The sequence below is a fragment of the Electrophorus electricus genome, chromosome 17, assembly GCF_013358815.1.
Source record: "Electrophorus electricus isolate fEleEle1 chromosome 17, fEleEle1.pri, whole genome shotgun sequence".
Lineage (NCBI taxonomy): Eukaryota > Metazoa > Chordata > Actinopteri > Gymnotiformes > Gymnotidae > Electrophorus > Electrophorus electricus.
The window spans coordinates 3652826-3669348 of NC_049551.1; the positions used below are offsets into that span (position 1 = coordinate 3652826).

Consider the following 16523-nt stretch of genomic DNA (forward strand, 5'->3'; position numbering starts at 1 on the left):
TCGAAGCTGCTGCAGACTGCTCCGGTACTGTACGCTATGGGGGTTTTGTCTCTTTATGCGACAAAGCTGAACCATCACTACAATGAACATGGTTAAGTTCATCAGGAAGACAACACAGAAATATACCACCACACCCACATAGAAGGCGATCTCGCTCTTCAACCAGCAGCTGTATAGGGAAAGACCACAAAGAAGGTTAAGGACTCATGAATGCTACGCAGTGTGATTTAAAGATTAAAGCATTTACAAAGAGTCTCAGGGCAGATGTCCTCATATACACTGAGATTCCTCTTTGGATAGTGATGGTGTTAATACAAAAACAGATTCTAAATTAGCATGGACATTTTTTGTTTTCCATCCATATAATTCATATGTGAATGATCAAATGCTTCTTACAAGTCATTTGTGTATTCATTGTCGACCTTCCCATAGGACACTAGTCCATAGTTGTTTTCATCGGTGGCTATGACAATGATGACCACAACCAGAGGAATGCCTTGAAAAAAATCATAAATTTAGATATTACTTCAAATTTCTACTTGAAAAAACTGTATATCAAAATATAACAAGTAAAACCAGATAGGTTAGATTAACAGAGTGTGCCACTTATCTACATACCCCAGCCAGCAAATCCTAATTTGACCATGAAGCGGGAAACATATGTGTTAAAGACTTTCACAAAGACAATGTACATGTGTACCGCCTCCAAGGCCATCCAAGTGAAAGAGGCCAATAGGAAGTAGTGCAAGAAGAAGGCAGTAGAGATGCAGAGACCCTTAGCATTTGCATACAGAGCCAGCCAAGAGTCCAAGAGGAACACAAGATTGAGCATCAGCAGAGCCAAGCACAAGTGGATGAGGATCTTGGATGGGGTATCTTTACGCAGTTTCCTACAACAAGAGCATACTGTTTAATAGTTTTACAGCAGACAAAACTGTTTTTATTTAACATTTGGTCTAAAACCAAACAGAAAACAAAACTGGCAATAAAAAAATATTATATTTATTTAGGTAAGGGTTTATATCCAACTGAAAACTTGGATGTAAACAGTCCATTAATAAACCTAATTATGCCTAAAAAAAAATACATAAGTATAAAAATGTTTCCTACAAGAACTAGGAAGGTATAGAAGAATCAGATTTTTTAATGGTTTTGTCTTCATACTATTAGTAACACAAGGCAGAATCAACATACATGAAACATGAAAGTGTTGTGTATAATATTTGCAAGATGCAACTCAATGATGGTTTGCAACTCACTCAAAAGACAGGTAAGTGAGCAGGGTAATGGAAAGGAAAATCGCAGAGATTCCACAGCCAATATAAGTTATGTAGGACAGGATCAGGGCCTGCAGAGGATTTGGTGGCCCCTCCTGGAAAATGTTCTGGGAAGGAAAAACGGGTCACACAATTAGACTGAAATATACCGAGTACATGAACCAGTCCATTCCAGCTGAGTCCCCAAAAGATTCAACCCAATATAGAATTACAATGTTGTGCAAATAACACAAATAGAGATTCTATTTCATAATTTCATGAATTAATGACATGCTGTTACTTAAAAATAAGGATTTTCTCATCTCTCCGTATGTTGTAATTTCTTATAAAACTGAAGGCCCTGAACTTCTAGCAACACAGATAAAATTCTCTAAATGAAGAATTCAAAGTCAAATGAATTATACATCACCCAGACTATCCCAGTCAATGAGTTTGACAGCTATACACTCAATTCAATGAGAGCACAATGTACTTTGGTGTAGGCACAGACTGACACCTGAACATAAGTCCATATGTTTAGTCTGTCTAGTGAGACAATGCTATTCGAGCCAAAGGGAGCTGAGTCTCACCAGTAGCACCCCAAAGCCGGTGAGGTGGTTACAGCTGCACACCGTCTCATTAGCAGTGCGGTTCATCACTTTGCAGCCTTCAGGGCTCCAGCCACCAGCACCACCTGCCAATGAACCAATCACTTAAGGAATCAAAAATGTATTCAGGCAAATAATAATAAACACTGGAAAGGTGAAATAATATCTTATCCAAATGTTAGCATCTCCCAGAAGTAAAAAAGTGTTTGCTTAACATTTAAATATCCTTAACATTTAAATATCCATATAACTGTTTATATTTCTGAAGTTGAATTTAGCCAAAAACATCATCTTTATTAAGCATGATAGGAACTTCACCATTCATTGTGCTAGTATTTATTTAAACTCTGCTTTGAAACAGGCTTTAGCTTAACTTGCAGTGTTAATGTGGAAAACTATATGTAGATATATGATATAAAAAACTGAATTTGTGCAGTTTTTAAACAATCCAGACATCATTTATCAGATATTAATCTTAAGGTACAATGTATTATTCAGTAACAAATATGAATTATGTTGTAAGATTACTAAAACTAATATAAAGGTTATGTAACTATGGGTGTGGCAAATGTAAGTCCTTGGAGTATAAGTGTTTTAAATCAAGAAATACCCCACGTTTTGCTTATGCATAGGCCTCACCATTTAAGTAAAAGTCCCAAAATACACAAGATAGTGTATAGTTTTCCTGTCAAGAGATGGTGACACAATAGTTATTAGACAAGTTTTATTATAAACAATGTGCATATGATTAGAAGTCTTTATTGAGAAGTTGAGATTTGAAAAATACTGGCATCATGAAACTCAAAGCAATTATTTGCCTGACAGGATTCTTTTACTGACCGTATAGGACATGGAACTCTTCGTATTTCTCAAAGTTATTACTATGTTGTCTGTCAGATTGGAGATGGACAGGTTGGCCACACTGGCAGATAGAACTCCACTAATCAGCATGCTTTTGTTTGGGTTGAGTGCTTTGTCCTACGCACAGCCATGACAGAAATGCATGAGTCTTTCATTTGTACAAATGAAAAGCATGATTATATTTTACCATTGACTGTCTGTGTTGTAAGTTTTTATACAAACCATGCAGACCTTGAGTTACAGACAGGCCTGGAAACCTGTAGTTACAGTGTATATTTGTATCTAAATTGGAACACTATTTTTGCAAGTAAAATAAATATATGCCTACCTAACAAGTGCGTCAAATGCCTCAATGTAACTACAGATATCTTTTGTTAAAATGCAACCAGGTCATATGCAAATAAACTGCATACAGCTAAGGCTTTGAAAAGTTCCAAGATGAGTACCTGGAAAAGAGTGCTCTTCTGGTAGAAGTTAAACTGGACTCTGGAGGCCATCTGCTGCTCCTGAGTGGTGAGGTTCTTCGTGAGGGAGGCGGGGAGCAAGACAGAGCCCTGGGGGGAGAGGAACCTGGTCTCTGTATTCCTCCTGCGTCTGCGGCCGCTGTCAATCTACACCACCACAAACAGAAGCACCACAGCCATCATATTCTTGGCCTTCTTGATCTCTCTGGCTTCGCTCAAATAGGATTTAGATCTGTGCTAATAGCCTACATCTGATGTTTTAAAGCATTTTAAAGCAAGATAATAAAGAAATTCACAGCCAATAATTCTTTATACAAGTTTCAGGATCATCATATGCAAAGATCATCATGGTGTAACACATGGTGTAAATGTTGTAATATTTGGGGCCTGAGCAATGTGACCACTGGCTATTAAGATGTTACCTGCAGGTCTGAGGAGTCAATCATAGTAAATGTGGTCTGCGGAAAAGCTGTCCCATCCACCTTTTTCACAGCCAGAGCCAGAGATTGAGCAAGAATAGTTGCCATCTGGCTCTGCACAACCAGCTTCAAGCCAACCGTGTCCACAAGCCTAATGATCCTAATCAGTCCAGAAGAGAATTATCACTTTATATGTGCACAGCACACATTACAGTATAGCTGAAACTGACATACACAGACAGAAAAGGTTGTTTGGTACATCTGCCTCTTTGTGAACTAAAAGCATTCTAAATGTAATACAAGATAAAGTGCCTCATGCTTGTACAAATATATTCGTTCTTAAACTTCTTGAACAAACTTGACATGTCCACGACTTTTCTGATTTTTTTTGTAGAAATAAAATTTAGTGGATGAGACCTGTCATATGAGTTGTATATAATTGTCACTCTCAAAAATAACTATGTATTGATGGAAGCTATTTGATTAAATAAAAATAGTGTATGGAGGTTATTTTGCTTGACACTTTGTCTTCTTTGACTTATGGCATTTTTGGATCATTGAATATGTTAATTGACAGTTCTCCTGAATATACACTCTTGTGCCAACATAGCTGTGATTTCCAACAATTTTCAGAAATTATGATTTCTGAAACTGAGGTGGCACAGTTAACTAACTTAATGAAAAAATAATAATTTTTTCAGGAATTTTAGATAAGAATACAAAATGGTTTTGCATGAGGCCCAGTCTTTGAGAAAGGCTTTAGCTATCAGTGACAAGTCTGATAGCTAAAGCTTTTCAAGTCTGAAAGTAATAAAGAAGGTTCTTAAATGAGTCTGTACCAGATTCAAACACAGACTCAGACAAGGATTGCAGAATGTTGATTACTTGCCTCAGGTGTGTTAGCAAACAAATTAAGTCCCAGACTGTGGACTGAGGGTCCCCAAGCACTGGGCTGAAAACCCTAGCCCTAGTCCATTGCCAAGACCAACACATATCATTTCCCCTTCCAGAAACACTAACCATAACTCCTGCAACAAAAACCACAAAACTGAACAACATAGAGCAATGACCTCCTCACCTCTTTGAAAGGGGTGCCAGTGTGTTCGGCGATGCATCTAGCAGATTGCTTACAGTGTCAATACACGATGTCCCCAGATTCAGGCTAACATTGGGCGAATGTGCTAGAATCTGCTCTAGCTGAGACATGATATCCTCTATTTGAGCAAAGCTCAGAGAAAGAACATTTTTGCTCATGTTCTTCAGAGCTTCAGCTGCTGCTTCTGCGCTGGTCGTAGAGGCTGTTTAAAAATTGGCATGTATTCTGAATTGAGTTTGTGCATGTTTTTAATTACATCAATTGCGTTCCTCTTTATACCATGCTAATAACAGCAATAAGTGTAATTAAAACCACAGTTGACATTGTGCACATGGTTAAGCTAGACCTGTACTATAGCTTTATATAGCTATATCTACCTATGTACCATATAATGTGAATACACAGCATGCCTATAACACAAGACTAGACAGATATGTTCCAGTAATAGTGGGTTTCAATAGCCAACCTGTGGTGTTCAAGGCATTTACTGTAGTTGTTGTGTTTGAGCCTGTCAAACCTGTGGTGTTGAGGTTAGTTGTGTTGGTGGTGAGCGTTGCATTAACCACTGTAGGTGTCAGTGTAGTTGTGACATTCTGAATTGTGGTCTGGTTTATGGTTATAACTAGGTGACATACTTCTGGCGGGAGCATGCTGTAATAGAAGAAAATGGAAAAATAATGTGCACAGAAAGACACAACAAACATGATCTATTTCTACACAGTATTTATTTTTAAGATGTCTTAACAAGGCATATTCATGATTCAATTTGCATGGAGAAAGACTTAAAGTTTAAGGACCACTTCACTCACCAGGAACCCAGAGGTCTGTCCAAGTTCACCTTACAGATGTCATAAAGGGTAAGGTTGAAATATACCAGACTTTCCATATTTAACTGTATAGGATCTATATTTGTCCTATTTTCCGAGATACATGATTTTGCTGAGGACAGGAAAAATTAAAGGACTCAACACCCCTTTAGTGTGTTATAATGCCTAATACTAATAAACTATAATAATAATTTATTTTAAAAATCTCAAATCTTTCTGAACTGAAAGATTGTGTGTACATTGTTATATTTAAAAGTACATTACATTTTAGAATAGAACATAATTTCAAGTGAATACTTTGCTATCCTCGAAGATGTAGGCCTAATATACATACCAACTCTGGTAACAATGCCGAAGGCATGGATAGCGCTTTCGTTTTGAAATGCAGTGAGTAATGCTGAGCCTACTGAACATGTATCCACTGCCTTCGTCAATTTCAAAATGACAGTGCAATTGTTCACACTATCAAATGAAGAGTAGATAATTAGAAATGCAGGGAATACACAGTAAAGTGCACAGCTACAATAGAGTGCAGGCATTCTCAGCTCAGTGCCACTGACATACCAAAATTCTGTCACCATTAAAGTGAATATTAAGTTCAGCCTGACACAGTCCTGTCTTGGTTCTGTCCTCTTATGGAGGCAATGAAAAAAGTCAACATTGACTTGTTCTGAATTACATCTTATAAATGGCAACTAGCTACCATTACAAACTGATCTGCCCACTGTATACCTTTATGCACATTTTTACACACTAATTCTTTACTTCCCTTACTTTGGTTGTGGTCCACACTGCACTGTAAAGCTCTGCATGAACAAAACGTTTATGGGGATAAGAATATTCGTTGAAAACATTTAAAAAGACATAAAAATGTATTCTTCCATTGATAAAATCATCAAAGACAACTTACGTCATACATCTTAGAAATATTATGCAGAACTAGGCAACCAGAACTAAATGTAGAAACAGGAATATATTTTAGTAGCAGAATAAGGCCTAGTGTTAAAGGCAAGAAATAAGTGTATATGGTATTAATGTACTTATGTATCTCTGTGTTGCAAGGTTTTGGATGAGAAATCTGTTGAAAGGAAAACAACACAGCTGACCTACTTCTTACAGAATAAGGTTAGCACAGTTCATATTAAGAACTAAATATTATACACATGCCCAAGCCCTATAATATAGCCTTACCAGTGATCCAATCTGTGTAATATTAAAGCTGGAGTCTACTATTGTAATGTTCATAGTGTAATAGGCAGCTATAAAAAAAAAACAAAAAAAGAAATATGAGAGAGAAAAATGGATTTAGTGGAAATCATATTAATTAATTTAGTGAATCAATTTATACTGAATTCATTAGATTCTTACCAGGGCTATTGCAGTAAGCTGTACAAGAACAGGTGTTTATTGGATTTACTGAGGAGTAGAAAAATGTTAACATTTGTTTAATTTGTTAACAATGCCTATAGCAATAAAAGAGCTTACCAAATCATATATGAAAAATACTTTTTTTTTGTTTTGTTTTGTTTTTGGGTTTTTTTAGCAATTATGCATTACCTCTGTCAATAAATGAGTGATATATGTGAAAACTATTCGACATTTAGGAATTTGTTTAAAATTTGTGTTGTCAATAAATTTATACATGGGCATTTATTTCAATTTTGATTTGTCTTTACATCCAAAAGTCTGTAGTATTATGAAAAACATACTTAATCAGGTGTGTCCAAACATTTGACTGGTACTTCACCAGTTCAGTGGTATAATTTAGAGACCATAAACCTAGACCTAGAAAATTATCTTGAGAGGTGGAATACCCTACTACTACCATGTGATTACTACACATACCACTGTTACCAGCAGAAGAGCTGCAGTTCCTCCCATGTTGAATACCCTGTGAAACATACACTGTCCCACTCTGTCCACTACTGAAAAAAATGGAATTACACATTGAAATGTGTACAGGTTTACTTGTAAAACACTATCTACTGTGCATAAAGTTTATGATGCTATCCAACACTGATAGATAATGAAACTGATTTTTCAAGAAAACCCTTGAACTTACCAAGAGATATTAACTGCCACATTTGAATTACAGAAACTCCCTGAGGTCAGAAAACCATTGCACTTCTCAAAGTTTCCAGCAGGAGATGCTGTAGCATTCATGACACAAAGCCCTTTTGCTGATGGGCAATCAAAAGGCAACGGTGTTAACCCATATGCAATGTATTATACACAGATTTAGAGTATATGTATTCTATTTTTTAATCTTAATTCCTTTATGGTAATAACTTACATTTTCTATATGTCTTTACAAAATAGTTTGAGCAAACACATACACACAGAATAGTGAGGCATCCTCAATTTATAAGAGCATCATATTGGTAATACGTGCAAAAGAAGTCCCATTTTTAATACAAATATTAATCATTTTTGTTTTACATTTCATGGCTATGTTGTATTGGGCAAATTGTGACACTCACCCACTTTCTCTATTTTGTCTCCAACCACATGGGCCTGCACGGTCGAGTTGTCCACTATACTCACTATGCAGCACTGATCAGCTTCCTGAGTCAACTGCAGCACGACATTGCATTGTGTCTCATTACTGGGGAGGCAGAGACATTAGTCAACATATGTTATCTTAAGATATTCTATTCAACATTGTCTGAGAAGAGGACAACTGAAAATGCCAAAGAAGAATAATGATTGATAACTGACCTAGTCTTAATATCGCACATGACCTCAATGTTCTGAAAATGAATATCAAAATACAAAGCCAGGATTATATTCCACATTTGACAAACTATTATTAAGCCCAAACATGCAAAACAAAGCAAAATAAATGCATTTCATTGCATGATTATTATGTTAAACATAAACTGGTGCTTACTTTAAGGAGGTTGGTTGTAGTTCCAATTTGTCTCACACTAAATGACAAAAATATTTATCACACAGATTTTCAGAATGGTAAAATCAACAAATAAAACAAATTTAAATAAAAAGAAAATCTTAAAATATCTGATATTGTTCAAACAGACTGCATTGGTCACTGCATTGTTACATTTCCAGTGAGGAATACTTCCCTCCACACTACCTGTTTTCTGGTGTGTGAACTGTAGTAAGTGAGCTGTTGCTTTGTACAGAGGCACCAGAGCTCAACATGCCCATGTTGTTGCTGTCTAGACTGGTGCTAGAGTTACATTTTCCTAGTTTCTCTCTGAACAGTTGCTGGAGCTGAAAAACACAGTAAGATGCATCAGTGTACAGAAATATCTGTGCTGATTACAGGCTGGAAGTTCCGAGGTCTAAGTGTGATATACCCTCAAAGGTGGTGGGAAATAACTGTGCTAAGATCCGATAGGACTTCCAGGCAGACAAACAAGATGGTAATGGATAACCAACCGGCCATAATAGTGGTAGACAAACAGCAGAAGAGGAACATAGTGATAAACGTGCCAATCCCAAGTGATAGCAAAATCTGGGAAAAGGAAAACGAGAAGCTCTAGAAATACCATTGGCTGAAGGAAGAACTAGAAAAAATGGGGGGGGGGGGGGTGAAAGCAACTGTGGTTCCCATGGTAACCAGAGCACTAGGGTCTGTAACCCCCAATGGCTCCAACAGATACCAGGAACAACATCCAAGAACTCAGTCCAGTGCCGTCCTGGGAACAACTAAGATACTACACAGGACTCTCAAGCTCTCAGGCCTCTAGCAGAAGACCTGAGCTTGAAAGGAAAAGACTGCCCGGAGGGCAAGTGAGGAATTTTCACATATGTCTGTGTGTGCATTGTCACACTGGTTCTCACAGTAACCACACCAACTCACAAATCCTAGTCTCTCACTAGTCTCCCTTAACCCACACTCATGGATCAGGTGGTTTAACTGTGTGTGTATTTTTCAATCCCTTATAGAATCAGGCAACTAAGTTTCTTGGATAAATCAGTCACTGAACAACTTCACATCAGTCACTGAACAACTCAGGGGTGGATGTGGCATTTCTGCAGCCCCCATAAAAGTTATGTCTGTGTGCCCTAATCAAAGACATTTTTTTTTTCCCTGCAAAAAACAACATTTACCCTCCCTGTAGAATCTTCTTCCAGCAGTCAGAACTGAACATCCTGGTTTCTTTTCCTTAATTTTCTTTCTGTTTTGGGCAGCACTGGGATACAAATCTTTCGTGGTTGCATTCAAGAGTCCTCGTTAGCTAGTTAGTATGTTATTTTATCTCTTTGGTTTCAAAAAAATGGAGAAAAAAAAAGCATTTAGTCAGTTTTTTCAGCCAACTGCCTGTAGACAGCAGAGGGCCCTGATCCCTGGGGCAGTATGTATTTGCGTGGTTTGCATAGTGGTAAAAACTGGCACTGCTCACACTATAAAGTAGGGGTGACTCACAATAACAACTGGGATCCTGCAGCAGCAATCCATTTCCTTCCTTATCACAACCCCAACTTCTCCTGGGAACTTGGTGAGCTCATCTCATGGGGTCCTTAATGTTTATGTGACTGTATGTCCTTGTATGGACTTGTCTTATATCACTCCCACAATAGAAAATCCTGGAACTAACCACTCAGTAACTATTTCCCTAGATTTTCAGGATCTGGCCAATGTATTTAGCGACACTTAGGACACACAGACCCCTCCACCCATACCAGTGATTGCACCATAGAACTCCTGCCCAGAACCACACCTCCCCAGCTGAGCATTCCCACTTTCTTGCCCAGAAGCACAGGCCATGATGAAATAAGCCATGAAGGTGCAGGATTTCACTTGTCCGTCTATCTTGGAGGCTGAAGCAAGTTTCCTATTTATTTGTGGAGAGCAAGAATTGGGGTGTCAGACCCTATATTGACTATCATGGTCTCAATGTGATTTCCATACAGTGTGCTATCCCCTTCTGCTAACACTTTCACTATACTTGACCTCAGTAATATGCATTGTGTGTACAATCTAATCAGAACTAGAGAAGGGGATATGTGAAAGAGAGTTTTTATTACTCACTATGTGTGTGTGTGTGTGTGTGTGTGTGTGTGTGTGTGTGTGTGTGTGTGTATTTATATATTTTGCTGCTTAGGGAAGGCTGTCAAAAGCAGTATCATGATGTATAATGACAACAAAGGCTCTCATCCAGTATCAATGTGTACTTGGTTACCAGCCTGCACTGTTCCCTTGGCCAGCTGAACCCTGCAGTGGACAACTGGACCAGAACCAGTGAACAGGGCTGGGAAGCTGCACAGTGATAAGATCAATGCCAAACACCAACAGAGAGCTTCCCCACCAGATAATTTGCTTGTTCATCAGGGACGTATGTTACTACATATGTTACCGCAGAAAATTAAGTACCTGGCATATTGGCCCGTCATGAGACACTCATGGGATAAATCAAACCTGTTACATACCATCTTGAGCTGCACAGTTCCTACAGTATCTGCTCTTGCTTTCATATGTCTTTGTTGAAACTTGTGCCTCCCTCTTTCCAGGAGCTGGTGCCAGAATCGGAATCATCTGTCCTGCTCAGTGTCAAGGGTTGGCTGACCTGACTGTATCTTTTTTTGCTGTGTTATTAACACCTGATTTTGGATTTCCCGGCGGATTGTTACTGTATTGTTACTGTATCATATCGTATATTGCAACTGTATATTTCAATATAGGTTTACTGAAGTAAGGGCAAATCCAAGACATAAACAGCAGACAGCCAATGGTCAAAACCAGTACAGAGCGAACTAAAATACAAGGGAGGTCGAGGACACAGCAAAAACAGTCTAGACATGCTGTTCAGTATGCTTACAAATCATACCTTGCAATACCTTGCAAAAAGGAAGTAGACAGAACTGGTTTATAAACACTGAGGCTCAAGAGACACAGGTGAAACAAATTAGTACTCTGGAGATGCTGATCTCTGGTGCTTTCTCGACTAAGGGAATTCAGGTGCAGATTTCTCCACCTGACTAGCTGGGGCATTGTGGGGAGTTGAGTCCTGAGCAGCAGGGCAGGGGTGAAGCATGACATCACATAACCCTAAAGATAATGAAATACTTTTTTTTTCCAAACAATGTGATGTCATAGCTTCAGCCACACGTGTAATTGGGACATGATAGGTCTGCACTTACCCACATAGCAATTTTGGCCTCATCAGAAAATGTTCCAGTTACTTCAACACTGATTGTCATCCAGTAGTAGACAGCTACAAGAGATAGCCACAACTTATCAAATACACCACTCTCATTTATTCTTTACTGTGAAATAATATCTTCACTGTAATTTGGGGTTAATACTTGGGAAAGAGCGAAAAGGTCCTTTTTTTACATTTTTTTTTAATGTCTGTTTTTAATTATGTATTTTAATGTCTACACTACTCACAGTGATCGTCACATTGTTGTGAGAAGTTGCAATGTGTTGGTGTTGAAGCTAGAACAAAAGGGTGTTTATAAGTAAATACAGCATATCTTCACTTTCTGATATCAAAAAACAAGCTAATTTGCTAGTACATTTCCATAAAGAAACTGTTTAAAAAAATCACTTTTGGAAAGCATTACAATTTAGAAAATGTCACTCATTTCAGTACCTTTTCTACAAGAAAAGTATGCCACATGTCAACCAGGAACACTTATTCAGTAATGGTCACTTCAATCAGGATTACATAACTGGATTCATCTGCAACAGATGAGGCCCTTTGTATTTTGTTAGCTCACCTGTTGGCGAATAAAAGCTAGTTGTGTCTGTTGAGGTCATCAACATTGTTGTGATATTTGAAGACGTGTTTGTTGGATTGGTGGATCCTGACTCATTCAGACAGAGGGAAATAACAATATTTAAATTCCTCACTAACAAGAGTAAGAAAACAATTTCATTGCTTTGATTCAGGGTTTCCAGGATGTGTTATTAATGGAAAGATGCATAAATGTTGTGTAGCTTTGCAGCTAAATGATGGAGAGCCATTGAGAGTTACAGCAACCCATCAGAGTAATCTAACACTCAACTCCTGTTCTCACGTACCAGATGTAAAATTAGAGCTTCTTTGGGTTATTGAAGTCTTCGTCATTGTTGTGTTATTTATCACTGTTGAAGACATATTTCTTTGATAGGTGATTCCTGGGCCTTTAAGATAGATGGAGAAAACAATAATCAAATACCTCAATTGCAAGAGTAAGAAAGAAATAGCTTCTTTTTTTTTTTTTTTTTTTTTTTTTTTTTTTGCTTTCCCAGATGGGTCTTTAAGGGAAAAATACATAGATATTCTGAAACTACACAGCTAAATGATGGAGAGACATCGTGAGTTACAGCAGCCCATCGGTGTACTCTAACACTCAGAACATTTGTTCCTGCTTACCAGATGTAGGAGTGCTAGCTGTGGTTTTTGAAGTCATCGCTGTTGTCATGGTAGTTACCCCTGCTGGAGATGTCTTTATTTGATTAGTGTTTCTTGAGCCATTAAGAGAGAGCGAGAACTTTGAAATACCTTATTAACAAGTACAATAAGAAAATACGTTCTTTTAAATTAGGCTAGCCAGGAGGGGACATCGTAGATGTCACTGAACAAGAGAACATACATAGGCATGAAATCATGCAATCAGACCCCCATAAACACATTCTGACAAATGTTATGTTCTGGTATAATCAAGATAAAATTCTGGATAACAGATAACAGATAAAATCTTGAATACCATTTTTTAAGCATTTCCAGTAGCCAAATAGCCAAAATGAAAGCTAACAAAATACCCAAGCAGTGCACTTGTATGAATCAATATCAATGTACAAAAACATCTATGGACACCCATTAGAGACACCTGCTCTTTCACTGAATAGGCCATATGAATCCAGGTGACAGCTGGGCTCCCTAAATCAGTTACCTTTCAAATCTCATCCATTTGTAGACTACACAAACAGGAAGAAAAAGGTCAAATAAAATGTTTTAAATCTGTAACAAAGATATGTCATTGATAACCTGAGAGCCCAAACAGTACAAAACAATATTAGGAGATTTTTACTATTCTTTCAAACATTTTTATACACAGTGTTAGCTTTTGGCCAAGATGAGTTTTAGCTTTGAAATCACCTAAGACCTTGAATTTGTCAATTTGATGTGTTGGCAAAACAGAAGCATAAAATAAGGATGATAAAACAAGTCTTTTTTGTTTAAAGAAAAAACTGACAGAAACTCTGTAAATATTTTTTCTTTGGCTGATGAGGGACATTCTTAGACAGATGGGGGACATAGTCATGGAAGCAGAAATGTCATGACAGGATAAGCCGCTTCAGGGGGGAATGGACCATCAACAAATAGAAAAGGATGAAACAAAGATTGCATTTTTACACAAGCTATGTGTGAAACTTTCACACTTGGTTTGTTTATTCTGCATTCACATTAAACGTCTACTCAGATTTTATATGCTGAAGTTTGGTTTGACTGAAAAAAAGAAACTGGCTTTTGTTTCAGGTCAGAGATTAAACCAGTTCAGCAGGTTGACTGGGTGATATTTGGCTCCTATGAACTGTTCTGTGTCGAGCAAATTACAAGTCATGTGTTCAATGACGAACAGATACCAGACAGCCACAAGACAGCCACCTGGCGACACACTGTATTTTTTTTCTTTGACAAACAATAGTCAGATTCTCAGTAAAATGCTTCACTGTTGCAGCACAATGAAAGCTGCTTTTATTGCACCTTCAAATTATTATTCTTTTATGCACTGCCTTTCCAACATAGTACCATATACTGTAAAATGACAGCAAATCGTGGATTGCTGCTCTGGTGGATGAAGCCCAGTCTTACCTAGGTAAGCCAGCAGGACCAGAACAGAGAGCAGGACATGGGACAGGACCTTCTGCTGCCTGTCATGGCATCCGCAAAGGGCTGTATTCACCATTCTTCTGCAACAGAGACCAGAAATGTGAAAGCTCAATTCCAACCACCACTGTCCTCCTCAGTCCTTAAGTGCTTAATTAATAAATAATAATAATAATAATAATAATAATAATAATAAATGGCAAAAAGGGCAATACTATGCCACAGGATTCATTAAATTATTTTTTAAAGCATTATACATTTTAGGTGCCATTGACTTTGCAGCATTCTAATTAGCCTTTATTATTATTATTATTATTATTATTATTATTATTATTATTATTATTATTATTATTATTATTAAAAAGAAGAAGAATTACACTCTTCCAAATACAGATTTCAATATAAAGCTCATAACAGTATATGGCTTTTTTGTTGTTGGTGGTTTTTATATTTTATTTTGGGAAATTATCCTTATTTTCAAATTTTGTCAATCTGATTACTTCATGGCTATTTATTGATTTTGTAGTTTAAGATAACATTTTATATTAAAGTGTTTTTATCTTATGAATATTTTAAAAATCCATTTGCATTGGGGATTATCGGGATTAAGAGAAAATCTTATTGATTTTGTGCACTAGGTTCACTTCTGTGTCTAATATAAAACACAGAAACAAACGTACAGTAGGCAAAAGTGAGGTACTGCGCGATAATCTTAAGTAAATAACAAATAATGATAAAATAAATACTGCCACATTAACTGCATGCCAATTTTGAACACACCTAAAACCGAATGAGTGCTCTGCCTTATTCAGCAGAAGAAATTTTATATCCACATTGTCTTATCAATAGTGATGTTAATCTTACATACTATACTCATAGTTTGCGCAACTATTCATTTACCCATGGACACACACCCACCCGGGGGGGGGGGGGGGGACGACATTTGTTCTCTGTGTTTCAACTTCACGTTTCTTTACTAAACGAACAAAGTCTGTACTGTTTGTACACATTGTGTCTGATAAAGAGGAGTTAAATTTCCTGAGGGTCTTGTAAAGTAAATACATTTTATAGATCACTTTTAAAAACTAAGCGCTTATGGGTTTATTCTGTTAAGTATGACCATAGTCTCATACTTAGTAGCTGTTATTCAGGCATGCTATTCACTTTCACGCTTTAAAATACATCATTAAAATTTACTGTATCGACATTTAACTGACAATTTAAGAATATGGTCAAAGGTTTAATCGATCTCCTGAATATGGTTCTCTATTCCACGTGAAAATATTAAACTACTGTTATTTTTCTTTGTTACTGTATTCTTTAACCAAAGTTATTCACACAGACTGAATTGCTAATCAAAAATCAACAAAGCCTCGCGCAGCACCGCATAAACAATATCGGGTTGTTGTCAGATTTGCTATGATTTTTAAATCGGCTTTGCCGATTTGATCTTTTGCACCAGTGTGTTTCATCTGCATTGTACAGGATTCTTTACTTCCAGTCAGTATTTTGAACATTTATTCTGTCTTCAGGCGGAACACCTGAACAATGAAAGGTAAAGGAAATTCTGAAATCAATGAAATGCTGAAATCACAAGTGTTATGGATCATACATTTCAGTAAGCTGGGCCTGTTTAATTGCACACCAAATCATATGCATTTATCTAAATGTTTCAGTTCTAATGAAGCCCCATACCTTTTGGGCGAACCGATGTCAGGAGAATTTGGTCCGAACTTTACGCTGTCTTGCGCATTAATACAGTTTCCTGCATCCAGGAACGGACAGTGATTTTCATCAGTAACCCACGAATCCCTTTTTTCATCATACAACCTTCTTTTCAAGTTATGTAGATCCAGCCTCTTTAAATATTAAAAATGGAAAGCTGCGACAAAATATCAGGAAAAACAGTCAGTCTTTCTATATTCTTTCTATATGCGTCGCTATTCTCGAATAATGCGGAGAAGTAAGTTCCCTTGTACTCCACCTTGCCTGAGCGCATGAAACTCCTTGGACAAATGTTACGCCTCTCGATGGAAAGTGTGGTCCACCCGATCTTCACCGCACATACTTAATTTCTAGTTTCTTTACACTTATACTTTTAATGATGCGGACAAAGCTTTCTTCGTTTAAAAATGAACCATGAGAGGAAACAGGAAAACACACAGTGGAAGACACAAGGCTACAGCCAGCTATTTCTGTCTCTTGC

The 16523-nt window shown here is 37.3% G+C and overlaps 1 protein-coding gene across 8 annotated transcripts in view; it reads right to left on the minus strand.

Moving 5' to 3' along the window:
- LOC113575171 (adhesion G-protein coupled receptor G2-like) overlaps positions 1 to 16501 on the minus strand; it is a 19252-nt gene extending 2751 nt beyond the window's left edge. Inside the window, exons 1-31 of one of the 8 annotated variants that reach the window (XM_035535944.1) lie at positions 16302 to 16501; positions 16013 to 16082; positions 14303 to 14397; positions 12860 to 12922; positions 12526 to 12627; positions 12222 to 12308; positions 11890 to 11937; positions 11640 to 11713; positions 8626 to 8765; positions 8422 to 8458; positions 8250 to 8281; positions 8012 to 8136; positions 7594 to 7711; positions 7377 to 7456; positions 6900 to 6947; positions 6723 to 6790; positions 6442 to 6609; positions 6306 to 6337; positions 5866 to 5993; positions 5514 to 5643; positions 5222 to 5355; positions 4687 to 4906; positions 3612 to 3768; positions 3172 to 3336; positions 2705 to 2842; positions 2504 to 2549; positions 1847 to 1950; positions 1260 to 1384; positions 619 to 890; positions 397 to 496; positions 1 to 169 (exon numbers count right to left, since the gene is read on the minus strand). The exon at positions 1 to 169 is cut by the window's left edge and continues 115 nt beyond it. In XM_035535944.1, the coding sequence (XP_035391837.1) occupies positions 1 to 169; positions 397 to 496; positions 619 to 890; positions 1260 to 1384; positions 1847 to 1950; positions 2504 to 2549; positions 2705 to 2842; positions 3172 to 3336; positions 3612 to 3768; positions 4687 to 4906; positions 5222 to 5355; positions 5514 to 5643; positions 5866 to 5993; positions 6306 to 6337; positions 6442 to 6609; positions 6723 to 6790; positions 6900 to 6947; positions 7377 to 7456; positions 7594 to 7711; positions 8012 to 8136; positions 8250 to 8281; positions 8422 to 8458; positions 8626 to 8765; positions 11640 to 11713; positions 11890 to 11937; positions 12222 to 12308; positions 12526 to 12627; positions 12860 to 12922; positions 14303 to 14396 (3204 nt within the window). In that variant the 5' untranslated portion in view covers position 14397; positions 16013 to 16082; positions 16302 to 16501. Of the gene's footprint in view, positions 170 to 396; positions 497 to 618; positions 891 to 1259; positions 1385 to 1846; positions 1951 to 2503; positions 2550 to 2704; positions 2843 to 3171; positions 3337 to 3611; positions 3769 to 4686; positions 4907 to 5221; positions 5356 to 5513; positions 5644 to 5865; positions 5994 to 6305; positions 6338 to 6441; positions 6610 to 6722; positions 6791 to 6899; positions 6948 to 7376; positions 7457 to 7593; positions 7712 to 8011; positions 8137 to 8249; positions 8282 to 8421; positions 8459 to 8625; positions 8766 to 11639; positions 11714 to 11889; positions 11938 to 12221; positions 12309 to 12525; positions 12628 to 12859; positions 12923 to 14302; positions 14401 to 16012 lie in introns of those variants that run through there. The other 7 variants (XM_035535943.1, XM_035535942.1, XM_027006517.2 and 4 more) reach the window with 7 other exon arrangements.
- Positions 16502 to 16523: the final 22 nt, after the last annotated feature.